Below are 12,188 nucleotides of genomic sequence, written 5' to 3'. Positions count from 1 at the left end.
TCTTCTCATAACCTAATTTATGCCCTGTTTTAATGACTTAGGAACAACTGAAGTTCTTTTTCTTATAGGAGTTTTAATTTTTGTTTTAATGGTTATGTGACCCATCACAATCTAAAGCCAACAGATCTGACCATCTTCAGATCCACTGTACTCAAGCTGAAGTGGTCTGAGTCACACAGTTGGCTTGCCAGGTTGCTAATCAGTATTGACATTGTCCCAAAACAGTTTTTAGGTATAATTCAGAGACTGTCCTTTGCAAAGGAGATGACCAGCATTTCAACAGTATGTCTTCCTGGAAGGGCAGATTCTGCTATATCTTCTTTGTCTGCACCAAAAGACTCCAGAGGAATGTGGACACATTTCATGTCCCACTTGTAGAGCAAAGCTTCAAGTGACCAGTCAGCACTGAAAAAAATAAATTATTTTGTAAAAACCAAGCTTTTCCTGTTTTGCTTTAGATATATTCTCATTTTATCCTTAAACTACACACTGAATGAGTAGAGTAGTAAGGCTCGGGTTAACTTTTAATAAAACTGGGAGTAAAGCAGGATTGTTCAGGCTTACCTTCTTACCTGGTAGGTAGACCACAATTGGACCTTGGGGTTCTTCTGCATCAAAAAGTAAATTGTAGTTAAAATGTCTTCAAAGTCTGGGAAGAAAAAAGAACTTAATAGATGTCAATTCCGTTGTATCTCTGACTAAATTTACTACTGAGAAGAGCAAAAAAGGTTTACCTTCTGGTTCAAAGAACACGTCGGATGCAAGAATAATGTCTTGCGGTGGTAGAGCCAGAAGATCCCGAGATACATGACCCCACGTGAGTCCCACAACATGCACCTGAGGCAGGTTATTCATTCGGCAGCTTTGCCGACAGATCTCTAGACAGTGAGGCAGCTCTGAACTGTCTGACAGTATTACTTCAGCACCACATTTTGCAGCCATAATTCCTGGAAGGCTCACTCCAGCTCCAATCTAATGACAAGGTTAAAGGTTTTGCTTAGAACTGCAAAGAATTAATGGATCTTGGCAAATGATTTCTCATTTCGTGCTTGCACTGGTCAATGTGTAATGCCATGTCTATAAAACATGCCATAATTCAACACTGCTTTACTATGTGGCGCTTCCTCCAAGTTTGTCATGGCAGTTCTAATTGGGTCAAAGGAGTCATGGTCCATTTCAGCATTTTAAAGGGCCCTCAATTCTGCAACTGACAGTTAACCCTTAAACGGGGGTTTGAACTGTGAGGGTCTATGAGCTATAAGGAGCTCCTAATTCTATGACACCAGGTCTAAAAGCTCAGTGGGTGATGTGGATGCACAACCAGCCGTTCAGTTGTTGCTACCAATTATAAATAGCTTTCATGTGGCTAAAACCTGACAGGTCTGCAACATGACTTTCTTATATTTAACGGGATTTTCCAGTTGGGTCTTGAGAGCAGCAAGGAGCTTAATAAACATACTAAGGAATAATACCAAGGAGTGCCTTCATGAATATTACTATTCATATCAGTTGAAACACAAGCTTCCTGTGAGGATGGGCATAGAGATTCCTGACCTTTACCGAATTGCTGACAATCATCCCTACTTTGGGCCAGAAGTATGCACCAAATGCCTTCATTTCATTTACATCGTTTTGCAAAAGTTAAGAGGTGTTATTAAGCTTCTGTATTTAGTCTTCGGGTTTAAGCATAGTATTTCTGCTGTAAGCCTTCAGCAGTCGAGCCAGATGGAGTGGTGAGAGAGAGCATGGGATGCATTTTAAAACTAAAAGGCTAGACAGTAAATATTAGTGTTTGTGCACCACATATGGTCTCTGGTGCATACTTTCTTTTTAAACACTTTTAAAAGCATTCTTAGCTCACCTGCCTCACAAGCTGGCCAAATCATCCCTGACTTAAAAATATCTAACAAAACCCAATAACCAGCATATAGACTTAAATTGGAAAATAATCTAGGATTTTCGCAAACTGCAAGGGCACTTGTACCTCTAAGACAGCCTTTCCTGGCAGAGATCCTCTGTGAAACCACAGGTACTGGGCCAGGACCACAGCACAGGGCCAAACATACATTCCATATTGAAGATGCAGAACCTGAAAATAATTTTTTTGTATGCCATAAATAACTCATGCTGGAAGTCAGAATATTTATACAGTGGTGGCGCAGTGGTTAAGAATCCGCCTGCCAGGGCAGGGGACACGGGTTTGAGCCCTGGTCCAGGAAGATCCCACATGCCGTGGAGCAACTAAGCCTGTGCACCACAACTACTGAGCCTGCGTGCTGCAACTACTGAAGCCCACACGCCTAGAGCCCGTGCTCTGCAACAAGAAGCCACCGCAATGAGAAGCCCGCGCACCACAACAAAGAGTAGCCCCCACTTGCCGCAACTAGAGAAAGCCCGCGCGCAGCAATGAAGACCCAATGCGGCCAAAAATAAATTTGTTTTTCAAAAAAGAATATACGGCAATTACTGAGCGCTTGGCACTGGCATCCATTACAAAAACAACAGTTCCCTCTCTCCAGTTTGCATCCTATGGTGGGGGGAGGGTCGGGATATAAAATTGCAATACCATGTGATAAGCATTCTTCATACCTTCATTTACTCAACAAGAGTTCATCCAGGGCCTGAGTGGCTTAGTAGCTATTATAGGCTGAGGATGTAACTCTCTTGGAATATGAACTACATACACATATATGTATCTCCTACTGGGGAGAGACAAGCAACAAGTAAGCAAGTGGATATTTTTCGTTGCAACAAGCACAATACAACAGGGTAATGTGAGAGAAATGGGAGTGGGCAGGGACCACAAGGTGTCTGCTCGAGATAGGGAGAGAGGATGATTCAGGCAAGGGCCCTGAAGCAGGAACTGAAAAGCCTCTCGCTGGGCACAGAGAGCCCTGGCAGTGTGGGCCTGAGGGCTGGAGGCAGGGCTGCGTAGTACAAGCACAGGTCAGAGGGAAGGCAGAGGCCAGACTTGTGAGGTCTTGTATGGCACGGGAAGCTTAGCTTTTATGTAAGTGCAGTGAGAAGATATTGGAGGGTTTTAAGCACAGGCATAACCTGGTAATGCTAAGGAGGAACAGTGGGGTTCTAGGATGACATCCTAGAAGAGGTTTGAGTTAGAGCTGAATCCTGCAGTTAGGAAGGTAGGCAACTTACAAAGCCTTTGGGGAGGCATTGAATGATGAGAGCATGGTATTTAGCGAGGCAAGGTAACGTAGCTCAGGACTCTGGAATGAGCCTGCCTGAGTTCAAACTTGAGATCTATAATTTACTAGCTGTGTGACCTCACTCAAGTTATTTAACCGTCTGTGCTTCAGTTTCCTCAACTGCAAAATACTATCTTCATAGAAAAGTTAGGAAGATTCGATGAAAACTACCTAGTACAAAGTAAGTATACAAAGTTAGCGATTGCTAAACTGCAAAATCGCAAGACTTTGTTTCCTAGAGCAAAGGATGCCCCTCCTGGGGAGGTAGGAAAGGCAGCTGAAGAGGTAAAAATATCACAGGTGAAGGAACTGAAGGTCTGAACCTAATCATTCAATACACTCAACAAAAATATTGGTGCCTAAAATACGCTAAGCATGATTAAAATGCCTGCCCTGGTGGATTTTACCCAGGAGTACAGTGAAGGATTTCTGACCTGAGGAGTGAGTTATGCAGATTTAGGTGTTAAGAAAAAAAAAAGTGTATCTGTTTTCACAAGGCTTATCTTCACCCACTCCCTAAATTTGGGAAGAAATCCAAAGGAGGTCGGGAGGGCTTTCCTGGCAGTCCAGTGGTTAAAACTCCACAGTTCCACTGCAGGGGGCATGGGTTGGATCCTTAGTCGGGAAACTAAGATCCCATATACCGCGTGGCGTGGCAAAAAACAATCCAAAGGGGTATTTCAACGTGCAGGCATTTAGAAACTGCCAGAAATGGGTTCCACTCCAGCCTTCAACTCCTTTTAAGCTGTTTCTCATATTTAAACTGCTACTGCCAATACCTACACCACCAGCTGCTGTTACACATGAAAAGATGCTCAGTATCACTAATCATTAGAGAAATGCAAATCAAAACTACAATGAGGTATCACCTCACACTGGTCAGAATGGCCATCATCAAAAAATCTACAGGGCTTCCCTGGTGGCACAGTGGTTGAGAATCTGCCTGCCAATGCAGAGGACACGGGTTCGAGCCCTGGTCTGGGAAGACCCCACATGCCGTGGAGCAGCTGGGCCTGTGAGCCACAATTACTGAGCCTGCGCATCTGGAGCCTGTGCTCCGCAACAATAGTGAGAGGCCCGTGCACCGCGATGAAGAGTGGCCCCTGCTTGCCACAACTAGAGAAAGCCCTCGCACAGAAACGAAGACCCAACACAGCCATAAAAAAAAAAAAAAAAAAAAAAAAAAACTCCTGAGATTTAAAAAAAAAAAAAATCTACGAACAATAAATGCTGGAGAGGGTGTGAACAAAAGGGAACCCTCTTGCACTGTTGGTGGGAATGTAAATTGATACAGCCACTATGGAGAACAGTATGGAGGTTCCTTAAAACACTAAAAATAGAACACTACCATATGACCCTGCAATCCCACTACTGGGCATATACATACCCTGAGAAAACCATAATTCAAAAAGAGTCATGTACCACAATGTTCATTGCAGCACTATTTACAATAGCCAGGACATGGGAGCAACCTAAGTGTCCATCGACAGATGAATGGATAAAGAAGATGTGGCACATATATACAATGGAATATTACTCAGCCATAAAAAGAAATGAAATTGAGTTATCTGTAGTGAGGTGGATGGACCAAGTCTGTCATAGAGTGAAGTAAGTCAGAAAGAGAAAAACAGATACCTTATGCTAAAGAGAAAAACAAATACCTTCGTGTCCTGGTCTGGGAAGATCCCACATGCCGCGGAGCAACTAGGGCCCGTGAGCCACAACTACTGAGCCTGCGCGTCTGGAGCTTGTGCTCCGCAACAAGAGAGGCCACGATAGTGAGAGGCCCGCGCACCGCGATGAAGAGTGGCCCCCGCTCGCCGCAACTAGAGAAAGCCCTCGCACAGAAACGAAGACCCAACATAGCCATAAAATAAAATTAAAAAAAAAAAAAAATGTTGCACTAAAAACAAAAAAACAAACAAAAAAAAACAAATGCCTTATGCTAACACATATATATGGAATCTAAAATTTAAAAAAAAGGTTCTGATGAACCTAGGGGCAGGACAGGAATAAAGCCACAGATGTAGAGAATGGACTTGAGGACACGGGGAGGGGTAAGCGTAAGCTGGGACGAAGTGAGAGAATAGCATTGTCATATATTCACTAACAAATGTAAAATAGCTAGCTAGTGGGAAGCAGCCGCATAGCACACGGAGATCAGCTCTGTGCTTTGCCACCACCTAGAGGGGTGGGAAAAGGAGGGTGGGAGGGAGACGCAAGAGGGAGGGGATATGGGGATATACGTATGCATATAGCTGATTCACTTTGTTATACAGCAGAAGCTAACACATTGTAAAGCAATTATACTCCAACAAAGATGTTAAAAAAAAAATGAAACACTGCAATGTGAAAGTGCTTTGAAAAACTGGAGGTATATAAAATATAATTGCTCTTGAGAGAGTTCGGGGGCAGCCATGAGCTGAAAGGAAGCAATGCCAGCCTGAGAAACTTTATTTGGTTAGTGAGGGTTGGAAATCCCCTACCCCCACCCCCAGAAACTGAATTAAGAAGCCCTTCAACAAGATCAAAAAAATATTAGGTGTCAAGAATGCCACTTCTCTGGCAAGAAATATTAGGTATGGAAAGGCCCCCTTCCTAGCAGGGTCTTCAAATTTCTTACTGAAAGACATTTAATCTGCCAAATGGCTTCATACCAAACCGTTTCGCTCTGTGGTCCACCCTAAGGCGGGAAGCCGCGGACCCCCCTCCCTATAGCCCCTGGTCGTTTGAGAACCGCTCCAGCCCCACTGCGCTTCCCGGCGGGTGCTTCCGCACGCACCTGCGGGACGTGGACCTCCAGCACGGCCCCCTCAGCTCCCAGGCCCGGCTCCTCCGAGAACCGAAAACGCTTGGCCCGGACCACATGCCCTCGGAGGCCATGCTCGGTCGGAGGGGAGTCGGTGGCCCCCGGGCAGGCCGGGAGCACGGGAGGGCGCCGGGTCGCCAGGCTGCCAAGCTGCACGCACGGGTGCTCTCAGACCGTCTCGGGCCGTCTCCCCGGCGCCACGTCGGGTCGCTACTACCCGACGGCAAAAGGGGGTAAGCACCCCTCGGGCGACGAAATAGCCACGTGGCGAGAACAGACCCGAAACCTGGCCAACGAGACACAGAATGCAGGAAGCCCCGGCTGTAAGCCGCACGAAAGCCAGCCACGAAGGAACTGCTGGCTGCCGGAAGTGACGCGAACCGGAAGGGGGTGCGGGAGAGGCGGGGCCGCAGCGAGGTGGTGCCTCGACCGTCTCGACCTTCCCAACATGGCGGAGACCTGGCGTGTGTGAGGGCGGACCCCAGAGGCTCGGAGGCCAATGGCTTATCGCAAGAGGCCGTGGGGGGCGGGGAAGACGGCCGACGCAGGCCCAACCCGAGGCTCGGGAGGTGGTTAGGGAGTGAATTTTCTGGAAGGCGACTTTAAAGGCGCCGGGCCGGAGCGAAGGACGTTTTGGTGCCGCCGCCGCCGCCGCCCGGGTCGGGGAGGGGACGCACTGGTGGCAGGAAGCGAGCTGCGCCGGGGTCGTCGCGGAACCAGCTGGTGACTCTGCAGGATGAACCACAAGAGCAAGAAGCGGATCCGCGAGGCCAAGCGGAGTGCGCGGCCGGAGCTGAAGGACTCGCTGGACTGGATCCGGCACAACTACTACGAGAGCTTCTCGCTGAACCCGGCGGCCGTTGCGGTGAGCGGGCCGCGATCGCGGGCCGGGCGGGGCACGGGCATCCCCGGGAGCTGCGCACCTCTACCGGGGCCGGGGTCCGCGCCCAGCACGGCCCCTGGAGTTCCGATGGGCTCGCCCGCACCCCGCGGAGGTCGGGGTCATCGGGGCCCAGATCCCAGGGTGGGCCTCCTTCTATGCGCCGCAGCCGCGCCTGCCGAGGCAGCTGGAGTCCCACGCCCCTGACGCCCTTCACGAGGCCTGTCACCCCTGTATCCCTTTGGGCGGCAGGGCCCTAGGGACCCTGGCTGTCAAAAGCCACGAGTGGAAGACGCGAAGCCCCCCTTCCCTGATGCGGTGGCGCTGGGTGCGCAGTGCCCGAACGCACGCAGGTCCTTTTCCCTCCCTAAGAGGAGCCGGAAATAGAATCTGGCTCCTTGGGTATGTGATTGCTAATTGGCCTTGGGGGACACCCTTAACTGCCGCCGGACTTTTTTTTTTTTTTTTTCTTTAATGCGATAGGTCTTTTCTGATTCCCTCAGGACAATGTGGAAAGAGCAGACGCCTTACAGTTGTCGGTGGGTGAATTTGTGGAACGTTACGAAAGACCGTACAAGCCCGTGGTTCTGCTGAATGCCCAAGAGGGCTGGTCCGCGCAGGAGAAATGGACTCTGGAGCGCCTCAAAAGGAAATACCGGAACCAGAAATTCAAGTGTGGTGAGGATAACGACGGCTATTCCGTGAAGATGAAGATGAAATACTACATCGAGTACATGGAGAGCACCCGAGATGACAGCCCCCTTTACATCTTTGACAGCAGCTATGGGGAACACCCCAAAAGAAGGAAACTTTTGGAAGACTACAAGGTGCCCAAGTTCTTCACCGATGACCTTTTCCAGTATGCGGGGGAGAAGCGCAGGCCCCCTTACAGGTAAATACTGGGCAGTGATGTGGTTATAATCTTGTCTACAGCAGCAGGGGCAGCTGAGCACAGTCAGCTAATCTATTTCCAAAACAGTGAGTGGTTCTCTCTTGGCTGCACATGGCACTTACTGAGAGGGCTTCTGGTGCCTGCCCAGGGCCTCCTGCCTTGTGTCGCCTGGGCATCAGGATTTCTGAAAGCTCCCCAGGTGATTCAAACGTGCACCCAAAGTTGAACCAGTGATCTCTAAGGGATGTTTTAATAGTTAGTTAAAGTCCAGCAGTAAGACATGTCAGTGATTTTTACTTTTTCTGTTAGGGATCAGTCCATGCACAATTCCCTCAGCATTTCTGTGTACCAGAATTTGTGTAGTCTTTGAAATAACGATAATGTTTGTATAAAATTAAAGCTTCTTTTGCGGTGTGTACGTGTGGTTAAATTCCACTTCACATCTTGGATGTTTCCATCCTTTAGGTGGTTTGTGATGGGCCCACCACGCTCTGGAACCGGAATTCACATCGACCCTCTGGGAACCAGCGCCTGGAATGCCTTAGTTCAGGGCCACAAGCGCTGGTGCCTGTTCCCTACCAGCACGCCCAGGGAACTCATCAAGGTGACCCGAGAAGAAGGAGGGAACCAGCAAGATGAAGCTATCACTTGGTTCAATGTCATCTATCCCCGGACACAGCTTCCAACCTGGCCACCCGAATTCAAACCCTTGGAAGTCTTACAGAAACCAGGAGAGACTGTCTTTGTACCAGGTACAGATGAACTGAAAGTACATTCTTTGATTTCAGTAATTTGTAATTTTTGGAACACAACTATATCGAGAGAGTCAAAGAAATCCCTCTGCACGCTGACTCTGGGTGAAGTGACTGGTCCCCGCCTCTGACCGAGATGTGTTGCTGTGTGGTCACGTGCGCAGGGCACTGCTGGCCACGTTTCTTGTAACCTGGATGTGTAATGACTATTGATAAACTTCCTGTATGTAGAGAGCCTATTCATTTTTATTCCTAGTGGATACTTAAGTGTCTTTGTTTATTGAATATGTTCAGTGACTTGTGCTTATTTCTATAAATGGGGTTTTTGATCAGTGTAGCACTGGGTGGATTGAGGCAGGAAATAGTGACTTAAGAGCCAAGAGGCAGGAAATCCCACACCTGAAAACTACACTTTGTTTTGATAGGTTGAGTGTTGGAAGTAAGGGTGTTTAAGATGGGCATCCTCGATCTAGAAACTGAAGAACTTGCTGCCTTTACAGTTTTGGTCACAGCTTTGGATTAACAGGGTTTGACACATTTATTCTGTAAAAGGGCCAGAGAACAGATATTTTAGGCACTGCGGGCTGGGTAGTCTCTGTTGTAACTGCTCAGCTCTGCCCAAGTGGCAGGAAGGCAGCCAGGTACAATCCATAAACGAACAGGTGCAGCCACGCTCCAGTAAAACGTTACACAAACAGGTCGTTGGTGAGTCCTGCCCTCAGGAGGAGCATTTACCTCGCTGGGTCCTGTGTCTCTAAAGCTCTCCCTTGTGGACAGGAATCCCCAGGTTCTGAAGTTTGTGTTATTTGTTATGTGAGGTTTATGTCATGGAGCGATTGTGTGTAGAACCAATCCTGTTTAACTGTTTACTTGTTGGATTTCAGGAGGCTGGTGGCACGTTGTCCTCAACCTTGACACCACCATTGCCATTACCCAGAATTTTGCCAGCAGCACCAACTTCCCTGTTGTCTGGCACAAGACGGTAAGAGGGAGACCAAAGTTATCAAGGAAATGGTATAGGTGAGAGCCTTTTTTTTTTCTTATTTTTACTTTGTTCCAACTTCTACCCCAGAGATAAAATGGAAAGAGTCCACTGGTGCAATAACATGTGCTGACTTTAGACAGGCCTGGGAAAAGCTGGGGCCGCAAAACCTCACGGGTAGAGGAGAGTGGGTCCAAGGTCAGGGCTAGTTCTCAGGATGTTTGCCAGCCTTGAGGTGACAGGGTAAGACTGCATGTTTGATTGAAGCCAGTCAGTCAAAACATGGTCATAATTGGGATGGTTCCTCGTTTTCTGTTTTGTTTTTGGTTTTGGTTTTGGTTTGGTTTTGTTTTGTTTTGTTTCCCAGAGCTAGCACTAGCAAAGGAAGCCATTTTGTTTGGGTTTTATTTTGGTTATTTCTTTTTCTTACCGCAAAGCATTATTCCCATTTGAACTTATGACCTTCAGTTCTTGTGAGCGAGCTGACTGCCCTGGAGACTTAGCTCCTCTGTTTATCCACAGAACAGATACAGCACGGGCAGCGGCAGTGCAAGCCACCCCCAGCCACCCCGTGCCACTGTGTCCCAACCCTGACCTGGAGGGACCAGCTCTCGGGGTAAGAGAGGGATTCTGGCTTGTTCAGCGCTCAGCCCCCCTGCTGAGAGGGCCAGCAAGGGTGGTGGCTTTGTTCTCCCCAGACTCTCGGGCATCTGAGGCCCACTGACTCTGTCCCGCAGGCTGCTGCGTGCTGCCGTTCAGTCATGCTGAAGGCCGTCCTGAACAGCAGGTCTTTTGTCCCTGGCTGCAGTGGCCGCCGGAATAGGTTCCAAAGGGGAGGGCTGCCTGCTGCCCTTGACAGCCCCGTTCAGCTTCATCTCCCAGTGAGGGGGGACCCTCTCTGTTAACTTGATACTTCTTGTCTCTTACAAACCAATGTAACCAAGCCCCGCTCCCATCATTAAGTACTGTGCTGTGGAAAGGAGAGGTTAAAAAACAGCAGCCAGGAAAGGTTCAGGAAAAACTACGAGCGAGAGAGATTGTTTCTCCCGAGGGGAAAACTGAGACTAACTCAAGGAAGATTTGCCTCACGTCTCAGCAGCACGTCTGTGTCGTCTGCACAGGGGGTAGCGAGTTGTGTGTGGCTAGTTTTCCTTTCAGGAAAGCCTGAGCAGCATGTGGGGTTTTGTCCCCAGCCTGTGGATCCGTGTGTCCTCACCACTGTACAGGCACGTCTAGGAGAGGCAGGGCTCAGCTCTGAGTCTGGGGTACTGTGTGTGGGTGTCGCCGCCTGTCCCGGTACTGAGAACACGCGTCTTGTCTCTCAGGATCTTGAAGCAGGAGCACCCCGAGCTGGCGGTCCTGGCTGACTCCGTCGACCTGCAGGAGTCCACGGGCATCGCCTCCGACAGCTCCAGCGACTCCTCCAGCTCCTCCAGCTCCAGCTCGTCCGACTCGGACTCGGAGGTGAGTCCGTGCTCGCTGCCCGGGCCTCCAGGGCAGGTCACCCTGAAAACCAGATGTGACTTTCCCGCCTCCTGCCCGGGAGGGAGAACGATGGCAACGTGTTTCACTTTCTTGCAAGAACTGCAGCTGCCCACGTGCTTGCTGCGGGGTGAATTTTGCCCATTTTATAGCTTTGCACATATTAGTGAATCGTCACAATAATCTCTAGAGGTGAGAGGAGTATCTGGGGATTCTGTAAATGACCCGGGATCACACGGCTAGCGGACAGTGGTGTCGGGATTCAACCTCCAAGAATTCTCCAAACTCAAGGCCCACGTTAGGAATTTCCCCTGTGGATAGTAAATTATAAGCCTAGAAACTCAGCAAATTCAGTCACCTTGTGTAAGCTAACACAGTACTGGGTAAGAGCATCCGTGCTTTTAGCAGATGAAATGCCTGTCTCATGACTGTGTGATCCACTGATCCTGCCTCCTCTTTGGAGGTGGCCGTGTGTTTTATGAGTGTTACCTGCTGTGCAGTGGAATTCCACGATGCCACCGCAAAGTGCTGGCTCTCACACAGTCTTAGAGGGGGATCTTGATTTCAGACAAAGGACCTTGCTGTTAGAGAACACTGGAGGGACCCTCGGGGTCTGAGGAGGCGGATATCCCGACTGTGTCCTAAATGGCCCTTTTGCCTCAGGGAGGCGTGGACAGTATCGCGCTGTCGCCTGAGGGCAGAGGTTCGTTCGGCGAAGACCTGGGCTGCGTCCGACCGAACCCCTGTTTTTCTCCTCCCGTGTCCAGTGCGAGTCTGGCTCTGAAGGCGAGGGGACGATGCACCGCAGGAAGAAGAGGAGGACGTGCAGCACAGTGGGAAACGGGGACACCACCTCCCAGGACGACTGTGTGAGCAAAGAGCGCAGCTCCTCCAGGTGACCGCGCGTGGCTGCCGTCTGTGTGCGAGGACGTGCCTGCAGCCTGCGGCGGGGCCCTGGGGGGCAGCCCTGTGGATCCCGCAGACCCGGGAGGGCCAGCGAAAGCCAGAGAATGAGGAGGCTCTGGGAATGGGAGTCCAGTCACTTAGCATTTGCCACCGTAGCTTTTTTCTCCGCTACCGATGCAAGTGAACGCGGCTTGTTTCATGCGTAAGAGCGAGAATCTACGTGGATGGTGCCAAGGGAACCCTTTACATTATTTAATAATAAAAGTTAAATTCATTTTA

General features: G+C 49.4%; 3 protein-coding genes across 9 annotated transcripts in view; 2 read left to right on the top strand and 1 right to left on the bottom strand.

Annotated features, from left to right (window-relative positions):
• The window catches only part of SRSF2 (serine and arginine rich splicing factor 2), a 3,842-nt gene extending 3,405 nt beyond the window's left edge, over nucleotides 1–437 (top strand). For all 4 annotated transcript variants that reach the window (XR_011072026.1, XR_011072028.1, XR_011072027.1 and 1 more), the window contains one exon: nucleotides 1–437. This exon is cut by the window's left edge. The gene's annotated coding sequence lies outside the window, so the exon portion shown is untranslated.
• Nucleotides 54–6,385, bottom strand: METTL23 (methyltransferase 23, arginine). Of its 3 annotated transcripts, XM_068531728.1 has the most exons (5): nucleotides 5,989–6,385; nucleotides 1,985–2,089; nucleotides 735–972; nucleotides 565–649; nucleotides 54–405 (listed from the first exon to the last, which is right to left on the bottom strand). In XM_068531728.1, exons 2-5 carry the CDS (start codon nucleotides 2,066–2,068, stop codon nucleotides 240–242), a joined length of 573 nt encoding a protein of 190 aa, XP_068387829.1. In that variant the 5' UTR covers nucleotides 2,069–2,089; nucleotides 5,989–6,385; the 3' UTR covers nucleotides 54–239. The 3 variants fall into 3 exon arrangements, with proteins under 3 accessions (XP_068387829.1, XP_068387830.1, XP_068387831.1); XM_068531729.1 differs by lacking the exon at nucleotides 1,985–2,089 and having other exon boundaries at nucleotides 5,989–6,082; XM_068531730.1 differs by lacking the exon at nucleotides 5,989–6,385 and having other exon boundaries at nucleotides 735–974; nucleotides 2,004–2,073.
• A 184-nt stretch (nucleotides 6,386–6,569) lies between these two features.
• On the top strand, nucleotides 6,570–12,188 carry JMJD6 (jumonji domain containing 6, arginine demethylase and lysine hydroxylase). Of its 2 annotated transcripts, XR_011071984.1 has the most exons (7): nucleotides 6,570–6,880; nucleotides 7,399–7,787; nucleotides 8,253–8,539; nucleotides 9,424–9,559; nucleotides 10,044–10,137; nucleotides 10,847–10,985; nucleotides 11,771–12,188. XR_011071984.1 is itself a non-coding variant. In XM_068531296.1 (6 exons), exons 1-6 carry the CDS (start codon nucleotides 6,752–6,754, stop codon nucleotides 11,900–11,902), a joined length of 1,212 nt encoding a protein of 403 aa, XP_068387397.1. In that variant the 5' UTR covers nucleotides 6,572–6,751; the 3' UTR covers nucleotides 11,903–12,188. The 2 variants fall into 2 exon arrangements, 1 of the variants encoding a protein (XP_068387397.1); XM_068531296.1 differs by lacking the exon at nucleotides 10,044–10,137 and having other exon boundaries at nucleotides 6,572–6,880.

This window comes from Eschrichtius robustus, chromosome 20, assembly GCF_028021215.1.
Source record: "Eschrichtius robustus isolate mEscRob2 chromosome 20, mEscRob2.pri, whole genome shotgun sequence".
Lineage (NCBI taxonomy): Eukaryota > Metazoa > Chordata > Mammalia > Artiodactyla > Eschrichtiidae > Eschrichtius > Eschrichtius robustus.
The sequence above is the reverse complement of the archived record's forward strand: the minus strand, read 5'-3'. Positions and strand labels throughout refer to the sequence as shown.